Genomic DNA, 15933 nt, shown 5'->3' on the forward strand with positions numbered 1-15933 from the left:
AGGCTGGAGGTCAGGAACTCTGAAGCCATGGGCAGGAAGGGGTCCTCAGCTGTCCCACACCCAGAAGCCCTCCACCAAAGCCTATTTCTCCTGCCCCCAGGAGGGGGGAATGAAGGTGACCTTCTGAATATCTAAGTTTCTTCATACTTTCCTAAGGACCACCTTGGCTCCCCACCTCTGCCCCACATCAGAAGGCCCAGACAGGGCATGGTCTCTAATGCTCCTTTCGGCCTCCCTTCAAGGTATTGGAGAGGAAGTGGTTGCTCCAGGAAATGGTCACACACACACACAAACCCCACATTTCTGATTCTACCAAAGTAGTCTCTTACTCTCTTTACATCAGTGGAGAAATACTGATCTAAGCATTTCAAATTTTCCATCTCTTTGTTCTTTTGTTTGCAGATGTGACAACCATATTTTCTAATCTTTCCTCCAAGTAGTTTATAAATATGTTGAGTGGTAGACAGCCTAGAAAGGATTCCTGCCCCTCCCTGCTTTACCCCTGGCTCAAACCAACTGCTTAGTCATCCGTTCCAGGGTGTTTTCCCCAGGAATAACATCAAGCTAGGTCAGGGGTGTCAAACTCAAGGCCTGCGGGCTGGATTCAGCCTGTGGGGTGCTTAGATCTGGCCCACAGAGCCACCCTGGAAACAGTGAGGGTCTGGCCCCATGGTGCCTCTGCCAGCACAAACGGGCTCCCAAGCTCCATTTTGGGCTGTGACGGCCTCCTGCACCCCTCTGCCAGTAAAAACGGAGCTTGGGAGGCCATTTTCACTAGCAGAGGCACTGCGGGCCGGTCCCTCACTGTTTTCACTGTGGGCATGGCCTGCTCGATGTCACTCATGTCAGGAGTGCTTGTGGCGGCCGAGTACTCAGCCAGCGAAAACGGGCTCCTGAGCTCCGTTTTCGCTGGCAGAGGGTTGTAGGAGGCTGTCGTAGCCAGAAACAGAGCTCAGGAGCCTATTTTCACTGGCAGAATGGTCGGGTTGCCACAGGCGCCGCTGACATGAGTGACATCAAGCAGGCCATACCCGCTCTGGCCACACCCAGCCCAGGCCCCTGAGGTCAGTCACAACCCTGATGTAGCCCTCAATGAAATTGAGTTTGACACCCCTGTGCTAGGTGGTATTTTGCTCTCCATTCTCTCTCCCCCCGCACTTTTTTTTTAATGTGAGGCAGCTTTTTACCTTCTCTGAACTTCTGACATTCTACCTTCCATGGTTCCTCAGATACACCGAAAAGCCCTCCAAGACAACATCCACGGGTCCCTTTGTTCCTTTTGGATGGAACTGACCTGATTTTGGAGCCCTAAATCCATTTGAGGCAGTCAGGACACCTCAACCTTGCTTTACTCTCCTTACTCCCCTTTCTTTCAAAATCCCGTGAAGTGTTAGTACCAATTTATAATGCCTTGATAAGACCACCCTTGAAATATTGCATCCAGTTGCCATGATATAAAAAAGATATTGAGATTCTAGAAAGAATGCAGAGAAGAGCAGCAAAGATGATTAGGGGACTGGAGGTTAAAACATACGAAGAACGGTTGCAGGAATGTCTATTCTAGGGAAAAGAAGGACTAAAGGTGATATGACAGCAATGTTCCAATTCTTGAGGGGCTACTACAAAAAAGAGGGGGGTCAACCTATTTTCCAAAGTTCTTGAATAGCAATAGCAATAGCAGTAGACTTATATACCGCTTCATAGGCCTTTCAGGCCTCTCTAAGCGGTTTACAGAGAGTCAGCATATTGCCCCCAACAATCTGGGTCCTCATTTTACCCACCTCGGAAGGATGGAAGGCTGAGTCAACCCTGAGCCGGTGAGATTTGAACCGCTGACCTGTTGATCTAGCAGTAGCCTGCAGTGCTGCATTTAACCACTGCGCCACCTTGGCTCAAGTGGGCTGATCAAGAAGCAATGGATAGAAACTAATGAAGGAGAGAAGCAACTTAAAACTAAGGAGAAATTTCCTGACAGTCAGAACAATTAATCGGTACAATGGCTTGCCTTCACCAATGGAGACTGGACAACAATTTGCTGGAATGTATAGGGTCTCTTGCTTGTGCAGGGGGTTGGACTAGAAGATCTTTGAGGTTCTGTTATGCTATTCTGTTTTTTGTTTTTTTGCCACTCTCCTTTTGTCCCCCATCCTACTTGCACTTTGAGTGTAATTCCCCTGAGGAGAAGCTGGAAGCCAAGTAGGAATTGGGGCCTCTCCCCATCTTGCCTTCCACTCTTAGCAGCCGCCCACCCCTCCCTCCTCCTGCTTTCACCACCCCTGGAGCCAAAAGGGGCTTTCATTGCTTTCGGCTTCCCTTGTGAGCTCTGCTCCTTTGGCCCTTCAATATAGCAGTAGACTTATATACCGCTTCATAGGCCTTTCAGGCCTCTCTAAGCGGTTTACAGAGAGTCAGCATATTGCCCCCAACAATCTGGGTCCTCATTTTACCCACCTCGGAAGGATGGAAGGCTGAGTCAACCCTGAGCCGGTGAGATTTGAACCGCTGACCTGCTGATCTAGCAGTAGCCTGCAGTGCTGCATTTAACCACTGCGCCACCTTGGCTCTTCAGGGGTCCCCACTTCCTGCGTTAGCTGCTGTCTGACAGGCTTCCGTGGGGATTGACACCCGTCTCCTTGTCCCTTTGGTCAAAAGCTCCTTGGGCTTCTTGGGTGGGTTCCTGAGCTGCTTTTTCCTCCTTAGTCAGCATCTGAGTTTATGAGGCATTCTCTTGCACTCCCTTTAAGAGAAATTTTGTCTGTGGGATTCTGCCTAGTATTTCTCTGAAGTTGTTTTCTTCTTCTTAGTGTTTTTCCCACAAGAGCTGGGTCTGCCTTTTTTGTTTGTTTGTTTGTTTTGCTTTTGATCAACCAAGCGTTGATCAATTGGTTGAGTTGGGAAGAGGATGGACTGGCTTCCCTCTGAGCCTGAGGTCATGGGCTAAGAGAATGGCTCTGGCACAGAGTCACCCACCTGGCTAAGGCAAGACTAGAACTCACCCTCTCCTAGCTGCATCCTTGACTGCTAGCCGGGGTGGACAACCAGAGCAACTTTACGACCTGTGGACTTCAGCTCCCAGAATTCCTGAGCAAGCATGGCCAGTTGACGTCCACAAGTCTTAAAAGTTGCCAAGCATGGAGACTCCTGACCTTGAGGGACAGGAGGAAGACTTGTCAGCAAGACAATAGTCAGAGAGAGAAGAAATCTGAGCCTGGGCCAGAAAGCATCTCAGACAAGATCCTCCTTGGTTTTCTTGAAGATAGTGAGAGGGAGGACAGAAGGAGGGGACTTCAGACTTGCAGGATTCTGTTACTAGGACTTTGGAATAAAAGTTGTCTTCCTAAGCATAAGGCTGGCATGGTCTAATTTAATATCACCGGGCTAAAACAGAATTGTGGGAACTGAGCACAAAGCTGGAGTCTTCACATGTTCCAGGAACCAGAAAATGGAATGTTATTCCTAAAACCTTTACTCATTTGGAGGCAATGTATTGTGTGAACCCAGCAATTCTGAATTGTTTATTCTTGTAAGCTGCTCGGAGTCACCAAGGCTGAGTTGGGTGGCCATATATATTATCTTAAATAAATAAATTCTATCTCAAGATTCGGAGGGGGGCAAGGACCCCTCTCTGAGACAGCCGTTCTCCATCTCTTCCAGGGAGGATCCATGGAGGGTGGCAAAGATGGTGAAATCCTACCTCCAGCAGCACAACATCCCTCAACGGGAGGTGGTGGACACAACGGGCTTGAACCAGTCCCACCTCTCCCAGCATCTCAACAAGGGCACCCCCATGAAGACTCAGAAGAGAGCCGCCCTGTACACCTGGTACGTTCGCAAGCAGCGAGAGGTGGCCCAGCGTAAGTACAGCAACTGGCAGCGATGTGCCCCCTTTCCAAGACCCTTGTAGACCAGGTGCTGGCTCGGATTCTGGGAGGGATCTCTGTTCCAAGATGTCCAGGTTGGGGGCATTGCTCCTCTGAGCAAGCTTTCCCAATTCAGAGGTGGGAGATGGTGCCCTAGGCAGACCCCCACCCCAAGATTCGGGCAGGTCTTCCTCCTTTTGGGTCTGAGGGCTGCTGTGGGCAGAGGGTGAGACGGACTGGGGAAGGCTACTTCTTCCATTGATGAGAGGCTCTGAGTCAGTTCTGAGGCCCCATGGCTCTTTTCTCTTAGTTTCTCATTGACAGTTATCAGCAGGAAATGGTCAGATGTTAGCCACACCTGCCAAAAGGTGGGGAATGTAATATTATTGCCTCTTCCTGGGTTGCAAGCCAAGCAGAAAATGTTTCCTGTGGAAATACAGTAGCATGTCATCCTCTGGATCTGAAATCCTGATCCTTGAAAACTTTGGGAAGGGGGGAATCTGCAAATATCACTCTAGAATCTGTACAAAAAAAGATGATGGGTTCAAGACAAGAGGAATAGGCAGCAAACCCACCACAATTAGGTTTAATTTCATTTAATTAATTGTACATATACATGTAATTAACTTTGTCCTCTTTATCACGTACATAAAATTGCCTAGCATCACTCAGACACTGCAAGAGGTGGGACCTAAATCAGGGCTCCATCAGCTCCCATTATTCCCAATTTCTTATTGGGCTGGGGTGAAATTGTGATTTTTTGAATGTGAATATTTAATGTTCTGCACTGTTGACTTGGGTGGCTATAGAAATGTGCTTAATAAATAAATAATGATGCATAAATTATTTCCCACCATCAATAGCCTTTGGTCTTGGAGGGAACAGATGGGGGGAAGCTAGCTGAAAACAGAAGCCGTCAAGACCCCAAGGAAACCCTCAAAGGAGCAGCTTCTGCTCTCTTTTCCAGAGCTCAGCAACCCTTTGCTTTCCACTCCTGCCCTGTGGATCCCTTCCCAGAGTCTCTTTTTGCCCTTCCAGAATTTACCCACGCCGGCCAGGGCCTCATGGTGGAGGACCCGATGGGGGAGGAACTCCCGGTCAAGAAGGGCCGGAGGAACCGGTTCAAGTGGGGCCCGGCCTCTCAGCAGATCCTCTTCCAAGCCTACGAGAGGCAGAAGAACCCGAGCAAGGAAGAGAGGGAGGCTCTGGTGGAGGAATGCAACAGGTACTGGGGAGGCGGACCCTGTCTCGCACCCGTCCCAGGATGGGCCTCCTTGGGAGGAGACCTTTGGATCCCTCTTGGGAGTCTTAGCTTCTGCCTCAGTTTCCCTTTTCCAATAAGCAACCAAGTTGGAAGAGCATTTAAAAGCAACTTATTAGAGAACTCTATGAGAGGGAACCCCAAGAAATGGATTACATTTATTTTATAGTTAGAACAACAGACAGCTTCAAAGCAAAAGTCCATTGGCTTAGAAAGAGCCGTCTGTTCAGTTACATCACAAGAATCACAGCATACGGAGCCATAGGAAAGAGCATTGTGTTCTCAGTAAAAGTAAAAGAAACATTTGCAAATGCTAAACATCCAAATAGGCTTGGGTAAGATACCTTCTCAGCACTTCTCAAGGATGGGCTTAACTGTTCTCTTTGTTCATGGAGGCTAAAAATGAAACTGTTACCTACAATGTGTTGAAAGCTCTCCTGCCAGTCCCGGTTCCTGAAAGAGAGGCCTTTTCTTGAAGGTTTATGGGAAATTATTAGCAACACCATTGAAAAAGCAAATTTAAAAGAAATACAAGGAACCCCCTGTTAATTACACAGTGCAACAGTATTACAAAGCCATGTTTCAGGTATGATAAAGTTCACCCTCTGTGGCTCTCAGAGCCTCCCACAGGCCACCACCGGAAAGGCCCTGCCAGGCTAACTGCCCCTTGATCCAGCCCCACAAGATGGGAAGAGAATTTCCTCCTCCGTAGGCCAAGTCCGGTCTGCTCCAGACCCCCGTTGGGAGGGAGGGTTGAGATTTCATCAATTTCCCTCAGTCGAGCAAGACCATCAGCTCCGTGAAAAAGGGGTGAATGCTTCTTCAGTCTCCCATCTCTATTTTGTTCCAAGTTAACCTTAAACAACTAAACATCAATTGAGCTTGATGCAAAAAAGAGAGAGAGAACACCGAGAGATTCAGCACAATCATACTTCGATTATAATTAGCAGAGTGCAGAATAAATACACGAGAGCTTCCCTAGGCTATTCATGACAAAAACTTTCAAACTTATCTATTTTTGTTTGTTTGTTTATATCCTGCTTTTATTGTTTTTACAAATAACTCAAGATGGCGAAGCTACCCCACACACCTTCCTATTTTCTCCACAATAACAACCCTGTGAAGTGGATTGGACTGAGAGAGAGGGACTGGCCCAAAGTCACCCAGCTGGCCGTTATTCCTCAGGCAGGACTAGAACTCCTGGTCGCCTGGTGAATGGCCAGAGTTACCCAGCCACCTTTCATGGCTAAGGCAGGACTTGAATTCATGGTTTCCTGCTTTCTAGTCAGGTGCCTTAATGACTAGATCAAACTGGCTCTCTTCCTAACTCTGGAGAAGCAGTTCCGTGACAGTTTGCCTGTTCTGAAGAGCTGAATCTTGCAGAGGATGCTGGGCTCCTACCTAAGCATTTTGAGGTTCATCAGCACCAGCTCTGGCACACAATACTTCTCTGCAATTGCATGTTAGGCTGAATAAGCCATCTTTCGGAATGGTGGTCACCATGGTGTATGTATTCTTTTTGAGGGCTGTTTGAATAGTTTTCCAAAGTGGTGCATCATCTCTCTTGAACCTGGTTCACTTATCAAATGAGCCATAAAGCAGTCTGCTGGGTTTGGTTTGGTTCGATGTGCTAGGTAAATCCAGCAATTGCGGCTGATGGCTCATAATTTATGGTTTAGCAGAAGTGTGGAAACTCTGTTGAAGGAAGCCAATTGTCCTACTCTTGGGTGTGCTTAGCTTGCTCTGAACTGTGATCATTCTGCCTTGAGTACACTAGGAGGATTGCATGAGATACTAACCCAGTTATCAACTTTCCTTCCCTAGAGACAACCACTGCATATTCTTGGAGGTCACTTTAATTTTCCTAAACTTCATCATTATTTCTCAACCTTGGCTACTTGAAGATGTGTGGACTTAAACTCTCAGAATTCCACAACCACAATCTTTAGGTAGCCAAGGTTGAGAAGGTGGAGCTTCCAAAATTCCCAGTTGGTTGCTGAGAACTTCCAGGAATTGTGTTGTGCCATATTGGGAACATATGTGGTTGGGGAGGTTAGGATTGCTCCAGACCTGATCCAACCATGCCCTTCCTTGGCAGGGCAGAGTGCCTTCAGCGTGGAGTCTCTCCATCCCAAGCCCAGGGGCTGGGCTCCAACCTGGTGACCGAGGTGAGGGTTTACAACTGGTTTGCCAACCGCCGTAAAGAGGAAGCCTTCAGGCACAAGCTTGCCATGGACAACTACAATGGCTCCCAGCCCAGCTCCGTGCCCACCTTGGCCTCTCATGGATCCTCCTCTCTCCAACCGGCAACTCCTCTCTCCCCAGGCAAAGTCCATGGTGAGTGCCAGGCAGCGGGTGGCAGGGCAGTGGGAGACCTCCAGGGGCAGGGGCAAATGAAGAACATATGAAGAACTGTGGCAGAAATTGGCTATGTCTAGTCTAACAAAGAGAAAGACTAGAGGTGACATGATAGCAAGTCTTCCAATAGTTGAGCGGCTACCACAAGGAAGAGGGAGTCAAGTTATTCTCCAAATCACCTGAGGGCAAGACAAGAAGCAAGGGTGGAAACGAATCAAATTTCCTGACGGTTAGATCAATTAATCAGTGAAATGACTTGCCTTCAAAAGTTGTAAACGCTCCAACGTTGTAGGTTTTTAAGAAGAGATTGGAGTACCATTTGTCTAAAATGGTACAGAGAGTTGCCTGGAATGCCTGCACAGGGTTGGACTAGAAGATCTCTGTAGTCTAGAAGGTCCCTTCCAATTTTGTTATTCTGTTACTAAGAAGTGTGCATTACTGTATATACATATGTGGGTATGTATCTATATCAATGTGTAGCCCTTGCCTTAAGACCATAATTGGGACCAAAACTTCCATGGCTAAGCAAAGTGGTGGTTAAATGAATCAGATCTGACTTTGCAATCTTCTTTTTGCCATGGTTGGGTAGGGACGAAACTCCCATTTAATGATTAAATGAATCTTGAGCGAATCCAGCTTCCCCCCCCCCCACCCTTGACTTTGCTTCTCGGAAACTGGCTGGGAATGTGGCAGATGGCAATCACAAGACCCCAGGACACTGCAACTGTCCTAAATACATAGCATTCAATACTGTATCTGAAATTTTTTTTTGATAATTTTTTAAATTTTATTTCCAAAGTTAAAATACAAACTTCAACAACAAAAAATAAAATAACAACAAAGCAAAAACTAAACAAGACCCCAAAAGTGACCTAAAATAATGCACCTATATTGTCCCCCCTAGTCGAGTATTGATAATAGCAATAGCTCTTAGACTTATATACCCCTTCACAATGCTTTTCAGCCCTCTCTAAGCAGGTTTACGGAGTCAGCCTCTTGCCCCCAACAATCTGGGTCCTAATTTTACTGACCTTGGAAGGATGGAAGGCTAAGTCAACCTTGAGTCTGGTGAGATTTGAACTGCCAAACTGCAGCAGCCAGCAGTCAGCAGAAGTAGCCTGCAGTACTGCACTCTAACCACTGCGCCACCATGGTTCTAAATATAAGCATCTGAATTTTTATCACCCATGTGACCCCTGGGATGCTGGGATAGAAACATGATTAAGCCGTTTTTTTCAATGCCGTTGTAACTTTCCACTGCAATGAAATGGATGCCTGTAAGCTGAGAACTACCCTATTTTTAGAAGTGTAAGATGCACCGGAGTATAAGACATACCAAAGTTTTAAAGAGGCAAATTTAAAAAAAGCATTTGCACTCTGCAAACCTCCCCAAAACGGCCCGTTTTTTGCGAAAACGAGCCTGTTTCCCCCCCAAAAAAGGGCATGAACAGCCCTTAGGAGGCTTATAGAGTGCTCCTGGGGGGTTGGGGGGTACAATTGAGCAAAAAACAGCCCATCTTTTGCTCATTTCTGCCCTCCCCAGCCCCCAGGAGCACTCTGAAAGCCTCCTAAAGGCTATGCACGGCCATTTTGGTGAAGGGGGAGGGGTTTCGGGAGGCAAAAATGCTGTATTCAATGTACAAAATGCACCCAGATTTTCACCCTCTTTTTTGAGGGATAAATGTCCGTTTTGTACTCCGAAAAATACGGTACCTATATATTCATATGTAAAGTTCTGTTTCTAAGCAGGAAGATGTGGGAGCTTTGCTAAGTTGGAGCATCGGTCTCCTAAGGCAGGGTCCCCAAACCCTCAGTCCGTGGTCTGCTACTGGTATGCAGCCTGTTGTGAACTGGTCCACCCAAACATCCGGCAATGAGCAAAGCTCCTTTTGCACATGCACAGGATTAGGTTGCACACGTGAAACCATCCCCTCCTCTGCCAGTCATAGAGCCAGAAAAGTTGGGGCCCATTGTCCTACGGGGACTGAAACACTTCCTGTACCCCTCCCCCCACCCTGTGCTTAGTTACCAAATACAAACATTTGCCCCTGGCTGAGCAAGAGGATGCAGGCAGCATAACAGAGAGTTATTCTGGGGGCGAAAGCTTGTGGCATGGAAATCCCCTCCCAAGTTTGTGGCACGGGGTTTTTGTCCCTGCCCATCCTCACCATTGAAGCTTTCTCGTTGCTGTTGTCATTTCAGAGCCTTCCCCTCTCCATCAGCAGCAGCAGCAGCAGCCACAAGGCCTCTCCTTCTCGGACCCAGGCATGAGGTATGGCCAGCCACCGGTCAGTGAGACCTCCAACAACAGCCAGCACAATTCCATCACAACCACCCAGACCATCCTGCACCAAGTTTCCTCCCCCAGTCTCTGCTCCACCAGCTCAGGACCAGACACCAAGCTGGTGAGTGAAAAGTGCCTGAGACCCTGGTGGGGAGACTCTGTGGCTACATTCTCAGAGCATGCCAGTGGGAGGGATGCTGCCCATCGAGATGGGGGTGGGTGGGAGCTGGGATGATGGGATCTTTAGGGCTTCCCCCTCCTGGTATGTGGTGTCTACAGACGGCACTAGAGATCGACCTTACACTCTGATCACCCAGCCCATTTATGTCCAAGCTGGGTGTTGAACCTCGCAGGAGAAGCGAAGGACCAGCCAGATCAAGCCAAGGATGGCAGAGACTTTTGACTTAAAGATCACTGGGCTCTACTGTGGTCCCCAGACACCTGCCAGGATCCAATGGGTCCTTAGACCTCCTGGCTTCCTTCCTGTCCCACAGATCTCTGCTCCAGGGGGCTCGCTCCCCCCCGTCAGCACCCTGACAGCGCTGCACAGCCTGGAGCCCAACCCACACGCCCTGAGTCATCAAACACAGAACCTTATCATGGCGTCCCTCCCGGGGGTCATGACCATTGGCCCTGGAGACACACCTTCGCTTGCACCAACCTTCACCAACACGGGGGCCTCCACCTTAGTCATTGGTAAGTGAGGCGGCATTGGGTGTGGAGAGAGGGCTCATTATAGGCAGCATGAAATGAGCTGGCACCCAGGAATATGCAGGGCAGCTCCCTCTTCAGGAGCCATGCCCTCTGCTGCCCCTCTGCTGGGCATTCCTTTCTTATTGGCAGGGGCTGCCCGTAGCTCGAGGCCATCCAGCCGAGATGACATCTTTGGGTGGAAAATATTATGGCCGGAGCTCAGCCTTCACCCAAAGGAACCGAAGAAGTAGCCAAAGGGGCCACACTGAGATTTGTGCTCCAGGTTAACAGGGCTGCAAATGTGGGTGGCTTCATACATTCCAGGAAGCCCCAATTCACCTTAACCAGCATTTAAGTCCATGTATACAACAGAATCCTATAAACCATAGTTTGCCAATCAAAAACATGGCACACCATGAAAAGCCATATCTTTCAGCTCAGTGGCTGGACTCTTAAACTACATTAAGCCAATTTGCACGGTTGATTGTACAAGCCACCCCGTGGCCAGTAAGCTAGTCATCCCATTTTGCACAAAAGAATCTGCTAGGACGAAACCAAGGAAACTGGTTAGCTTGGGTTAGCAGACTGGTGAACTCATCCAATGGTGTGGCGGGGTGCATGGGGGCTGTGGGCTCATGTCAAGGGGGAGCCACTGAGGGTTTGACAGTCAGGCCCCCGGATGCCACAGCCCAGCAAGCTCTGGGTGCTGCTGCAGCCCAGCCTGACGAAGGCTCTCCTGTCTCCAGGTCTGGCTTCCACCCAAGGGCAGAGCGTCCCTATGATCAACAACATGGGCAGCAGCCTCACCACCCTCCAACCGGTCCAGTTCTCCCAGCAGTTGCACCCGTCCTACCAGCAGCCCATCATGCAGCAGGTCCAGGGCCACCTCAACCAGAGCCCCTTCATGGCCACCATGGCCCAGATCCAGGCTCCTCACAGTAGGTTGGGAAGGGAGGACGGCCATTCTGGGAATGCTCCACGCCAGGCAGCCTTCCTGCACCTTGGAGCTGATGGAAAGGAGACCTTCTGTCCTGTCCCACAAGGCCTCCGTTGCTCATGGCGCCTTCTTCACCTCCATTGTTCCCAGCTCTCTACAGCCACAAGCCAGAGGTGACCCAATATGCACATACCAGCCTTCTACCCCAGACCATGGTCATCACAGACACAGCGAACCTCAGTACTTTGGCCAGCCTGACACCAACCAAACAGGTGAGGGGGGGCGGGGGGGGGGTGAGGGGAGCCCAAGGGGCCAGCACCCATGTGGTCCAAGTGTCAACAGAGAACAAGCTGAGCTGAACCTCATGGGAGCTGCTTCTGCATCCACAGCAGACCAAGCCTGGGCCCAAGGGGCAAGTCCTGCAGTTTCTTCTGCGGAACAAGAGACTAGTGTGTAAACCTAGAGCAAACCCCACTCCCTCTCTGGCAGCTTTTTCATCCCTGGAGGCTTTCAAGAAGAGGCTGGATGGCCATCGGTCAGAAATGGTGCAGGGCCAGGATGGCGAACCTATGGCACACAGGCCACAGGGAGCACCTGGAGCCATTTCTAAGAGCACGCGAGGCATTGCCCTGTCAGCTCCAGCTTGTGTGCATGCGCGCACTGGCCAGCTGGTTTTTGGGCGTGATTTCCGCCCGTTTTCTGCCCTCTGGAGGCTTCCCTGAATGTGCAAACCAGAAGTTTGGAAAGAGACGTTTGGTTTGCGCGTTGGGCTGTTTTCCACCCTCCGGACGCTTCAGGGAGGGCAAAAAACAGACCTACCGGGCACACCGGAAGTTGGAAAACAGGCTATTCCGGCCTCTGGAGGGTCTGGGGGGGGGAGCAGGGGAGGCCGTTTCACCCTCCCCGGGCTTCAAGAAAGCCATGTGCATGCATGGGGCAGCAGGTGTGTGTGTATGACACACATGCATGCGCAGGGGGCACAGTGCAGGGCAGCATTAAATTATGGGGGTGGGCACACGAGTGCGCGCAATAGCACACAGACGCATGCTTTTGGCACCTGAGGTGAAAAAGGTTCGCCCTCACTGGTGTAGGGTCTCCTGCTTGAGCGGGGGTGTGTGGGGTGTGTGGAGTAGATAACCTACAAGGTCCCTTTCAACTTTGTTAAACTGTCAATCTCTTCTAGCACTGATAATATGACCTCGTGGGGTAACAAAACGTCTGCAAGAAAACAAACTCAGAGAGCACTAAAGACCCAATAGCTGCAAATACTCTTTTATAAGAAAGTGGTGATTTGCAAAAACAATTAGATAAAACTGCTAGCCAAACACAAGTGTGAGTTTTACAACCAGAAATTAAATCTCTTGTTCCTGCTAAATTTTGCATCCCAAGTTTCAAATGGCAGAACTTGGGGTCATTTCTGGAGGTTTTCTTAGGGGATGAAGGCAGAGGTCCTGCTCTCCTTCCCACCTTTAAGGTTAAACATCCTCCCCGTCCCCTATTGGCCCTGCAGGCAAGGTAACTTTGTTCCCGCAAGGTATCCTCCGGTTCTTTTGTTGGCAAGGAGAGCAGGTTGCATTTTATTCATTTATTAAATGTATCTGCTGCCCGTCTCCTTGTTAAGTCACTCTGCACCCTCCAATTAACAAAAGGTGGCCCACTCTTGCTTAAACGGGCTGTGTGAGCACAGGAAAGTTGCCCAGGGCAGGTTTTCCTTGGCCGTAAAAAGCTGAGATATTTGCCAGAGGGAAGACAAGAGAAAACGGGGCCTCCTCTGTCATGCCATCTAGTTACTTCCTGTCTTTGAAAGGTTTCAGAGCGGAGTCACTCGTTCTTTTCTAGCTTTATGGCCAGTTTGTGCCTTTGATCTTCTCCTCCAACGTTTTCAAGATTAGAAGATCAAAGGCCAAGGGTGGCAAGATTGGCTTTTTTTACTGATTTTATGGTATTGTGAAGTTTAATTTGCTTTTTAAAGATTTAAGGTCTGTGCACGCTTTGAAAATGACTCAGGAGGCCTTTGGACCTCCCGTAAGTAGAAGCAAAACTTCTCCTGATTATTTATTTGAGCAGCCTGTCTTTTTCAGGCTGCAGTCAACTCTTTAAAGCAGGTGCTGCTCCCCTCCTCCCCACAGAAGCTGGGGGTGAGTGGGTGGGAGAACCCAGCTGCTTTAAAGAAGGGGAAGGAACTGGTTGAAGAAACAGGAAAAAAATAAGGGGAGCTTGCCTGCAAAGTTTGGGGCCAGCAAATTGTAAGAAAGAAGAGGGAGTCAAGCTATTTTCCAAAGCCCCCGAGGGCAGGACAAGAAGCAATGGGTGGAAACTAATCAAGGAGAGAAGCAACCTAGAACTAAGGAGAAATTTCCTGACAGTTAGGACAATTCATTAGTGGAACGACTTGCCTCCAGAAGTTGTGAATGCTCCAACACTGGAAGTTGTTAAGAAGATGTTGGATAATCATTTGTCTGGTGTAGGGTTTCCTGCCTATGCAGAGGGTTGGAGTAGATGACCTCCAAGGTCCCTTCCAATTCTGTTATTCTATTCTATTCTAATCCTATTTGCACCTTGCCAGTTGCAGAGGCACCAAAGGCCATTGATGGAAGCTCCAACATCTCTTGACCCTTCCAAGACATTCCCAGCTTCTCTTGCTGACCATTTACTCCAAGCGAGAATCCAGGAAGGCAGAAGAGGTTCACAGCTGTGCTGGGCTGCATGCTAACCAATAGGAAGTTTAGCTGAGGAAATGGAAGCAGCAGGAAAATTAATGGAAATGGACCAGTGAATGCCGGTTCCTGATTTTAACAAATAATAAGTCTGAGCGTAGGCATATGTGTCCTGCACTTTAATGAATTTGAACTTTGTTCAAAATAAAACAATGATAAATAGAACAGGTAGCAGGAGAAATGGGGGGGAGGACTTCAGGATGGGTAGCTGCTCCTAAAGGAGGAGATTTTGAAAGCGCCCTTAACAAATAAATCAAATGAAGGAAATGGAACACAGGAGTAGAGCCCCACAAAAAGGCCGAGTGAAGGTCTAAAGAGGGGGGGGGAGGCACTTTCAGGAAACGGAGAGGCAAGCGGTTCTCATGGAAGAGCAGAGCTGGGAAGCCTCTGACTTTAGAGAGAGGAAAGGGAAACACTGCAGAAAAGAGGAGCTTTGGGGAAGGAGGCAAAGGACAAAAAAGGCTCCTTTGGGTATGCTGGAAATAAAGGAACTGGGTAAGGATAAATTTAACAGCTGCCTCAAACCCTGGTAAACAATGAAAAGCTTTGGTTCAGTCTTCTCCCACAAACAGCCTGAGGGGCAGGAGGGGTCATAAAGGGGCAGGAGGAAGCCCATACAACCTAGGGAAACATTACTACATGAACTGCAGTCTCTAGGACCAAAGACCCTGGATACCGAGCAGCCAAAGGTCAAAGCATTTCTTCTGAACGTCTTGGATCGATGTTAGTTTCTAAGCCTGGCTAGAACAATCCTGCTGTTTAACAAAAATGTCCAACTTCTGCTGTGCTGCGTCTTGCAAGTAGCACGGGCAAGCTTTGTAACTGTCTTTGGGTTGGCCTGTGGTTTCCCCCCAGATCTTCACATCAGATGCAGAGACTCCCACGGAATCTGGGATCCCAACGCCCACCAGCCAACCTTCGGTCCACCTGCAGGGACAGGAAGGCTCCATCCAGTCGCACCTTCAGTCCGGACCCCGCTTGACTTCCAGCCCTGCTGGTAAGCTGCAACTTTTCACTATATGTTCTGTCCCTTAGTAGGTCCTGGAACATTTTATTCAAAGCCGCCATTTGCACTTATGACCACTGGGTTGGCTTAATAACCCCTGCAAAAAAGTTATAAAATTTTACGATCATTATGATTCATGGCCATAATGGACAATCTCCATTATGGTCATAACCTGAGGACTACCTGTATGCCTCCATAATGGAGCCAGAAAAGTTTCCATTTCATAGGTAATGAAAGGGTCCCCCAGGCTAAAATGTGTTTTAAAGCTCTGTGCTTTTAATCTCTTCTCAATTGAACGTAATACCTTAAAGTGTAGCCGTTCAGCAGCCACCTTCAGAGAAATGCTCCATTTGGTTATCTGTAATCTTGGCAAATGAATTGTGGCTAACCATGCAGAACCCCAGCCTACACACAGCCACTCCATCTTGTCCAAGTGTACACAAACCCATGCAGACAGCTGGAGGAGGTCTGCTGAGGTGAGGCACCCCCTCCCCTGGGGTGTTCAGACTTTGAGATACTGGCAGCCCTCTCCCTTCAAAATGCTCTCCCCAGCCCTAAAAGAAAGGGAAAGCTTTGCCTTCAGCGGCCTGGGATGACTGATGGAGACAGAGGCCCTCCTTTGTTCCTTGGGGATCCACTTAGCAATGGGGCATCATCTAATAAGAGTCCCTGTCACCTGCCAGAATGGGAGCTTCGGCTCTTCTGATGTCCCCAACAGTCAGCCATAAACTCTCTAGGAATAAAACATGCTGTCGGTTATTTTAAAAATAATCCCTTCCGTGTTTTTTAATTAGCTGATGAAATAGGGCTTGGATAC

General features: G+C 48.8%; 1 protein-coding gene across 2 annotated transcripts in view; it reads left to right on the plus strand.

Annotated features, from left to right (window-relative positions):
• HNF1A (HNF1 homeobox A) overlaps window positions 1-15933 on the plus strand; it is a 28393-nt gene that overhangs the window by 10470 nt on the left and 1990 nt on the right. For both annotated transcript variants that reach the window (XM_087705871.1, XM_087705872.1), the window contains exons 2-9: window positions 3655-3854; window positions 4899-5085; window positions 7220-7458; window positions 9682-9884; window positions 10258-10459; window positions 11203-11394; window positions 11544-11665; window positions 14966-15107. In XM_087705871.1, coding sequence (XP_087561997.1) covers window positions 3655-3854; window positions 4899-5085; window positions 7220-7458; window positions 9682-9884; window positions 10258-10459; window positions 11203-11394; window positions 11544-11665; window positions 14966-15107 — 1487 coding nt within the window. The remainder of the gene's footprint in view (window positions 1-3654; window positions 3855-4898; window positions 5086-7219; window positions 7459-9681; window positions 9885-10257; window positions 10460-11202; window positions 11395-11543; window positions 11666-14965; window positions 15108-15933) is intronic.

The sequence above is a fragment of the Thamnophis sirtalis genome, unplaced genomic scaffold (assembly GCF_051295495.1).
Source record: "Thamnophis sirtalis isolate CommonGarterSnake01/CBP01778 unplaced genomic scaffold, rThaSir2_p1.2 scaffold_2, whole genome shotgun sequence".
Taxonomy (NCBI): Eukaryota; Metazoa; Chordata; class Lepidosauria; order Squamata; family Natricidae; genus Thamnophis; species Thamnophis sirtalis.